Source organism: Mastomys coucha, unplaced genomic scaffold (assembly GCF_008632895.1).
Source record: "Mastomys coucha isolate ucsf_1 unplaced genomic scaffold, UCSF_Mcou_1 pScaffold6, whole genome shotgun sequence".
In the NCBI taxonomy this organism is placed as follows: domain Eukaryota; kingdom Metazoa; phylum Chordata; class Mammalia; order Rodentia; family Muridae; genus Mastomys; species Mastomys coucha.
In genome coordinates, this window is record NW_022196912.1 from 40,414,363 (window position 1) to 40,415,532 (window position 1,170).

The following is a 1,170-nucleotide window of genomic DNA, read 5'->3' on the forward strand; positions in this document are numbered from 1 at the left end:
GTGGTTAAGAGCACTGACTGCTCTTCCGAAGGTCCTGAGTTCAAATCCCAGCAACCACATGGTAGCTCGCAACCATCTGTAATAAGATCTGATGCCCTCTTCTGGTACTTCTGAAGACAGCTATAGTGTACTTACATATAATAAATCTTTTTTAAAAAAAAAAAACTACACTAACTTTCCATCATTGGAAATTATACCTAATTCCTGAGTATCTAAAAGCTAACTGGCCTTCCTTGTTAAGAACTAGAGCTTGTGGCTGTGAAGATATTTGAGCAAAGTAAAGCCTTTGGGTATCAGAAGGGAATGGCTCTGGCCCTATGTTATAATAGGTGGCAGCCTTGAGTTGGGCTAGCCTACTCCTTGGTTTCATAACTGGCAGTTAAATACCTGGCTTATTTCCCTCACCTGTATTGTTGGATTTTGTGGCTGTCTGTGTAGCATGGCTGGCTTGGAACAATGTAGTCTGAACTGGCCTCAAACTCATGGTGATCCTGTCTCTGGCTCCAGAATGCTAGGATTGCATTATTTAAGCTACACCGGGCTAAAATAACCTTTTTCGGATAGGCTAAGTGCTCTCAGTGTGGCCAGACAAGTTGCATGAGATTGTAAGGGTGGATTAAGTCCATGCATGTGAACAGTAGGAGTCATGAGCCTCACAGTGGTCTTGAACAACTCTCCCTTCCAGGGTTTACACTGTGACTTTGCCTGCCTGATGTTCAAGCACCTGGTGTGCAAGCCATCGGAGCAGAGAGTAAAAGAGATAATCACCAACGCGGTTAGGATAGAGCAGGTAGGTGACTGTGTGTGGGTTGCTCTTGACCTTGCTGGAGGGGTCCTCAGACTTCCGGGTGCTCAGCTTTGCTTGGCCTCTAGGAGTTCCTCACGGAGGCCTTGCCTGTGAAGCTCATCGGGATGAATTGCACTTTGATGAAGCAGTATATTGAATTTGTGGCCGACAGGCTTATGCTGGAGCTGGGTTTTAACAAGGTAAAATATTATTTATGGCCTCCACCCTCTGCTCTTTCTCTCTCTCCTTTTGTTTTCAGCATTTATATATTTATGTGACTTTTTCAGATTTTCAGAGTAGAAAATCCGTTTGACTTCATGGAAAATATTTCACTAGAAGGAAAGACAAACTTCTTTGAGAAGCGTGTAGGCGAGTATCAGAGG

General features: G+C 44.0%; 1 protein-coding gene across 1 annotated transcript in view; it reads left to right on the forward strand.

Annotated features, from left to right (window-relative positions):
* Rrm2 (ribonucleotide reductase regulatory subunit M2) overlaps positions 1-1,170 on the forward strand; it is a 51,843-nt gene that overhangs the window by 3,640 nt on the left and 47,033 nt on the right. The window contains exons 6-9 of the mRNA XM_031357707.1: positions 265-277; positions 642-790; positions 874-987; positions 1,075-1,170. Of these exons, the coding sequence (XP_031213567.1) occupies positions 265-277; positions 642-790; positions 874-987; positions 1,075-1,170 (372 nt within the window). The remainder of the gene's footprint in view (positions 1-264; positions 278-641; positions 791-873; positions 988-1,074) is intronic.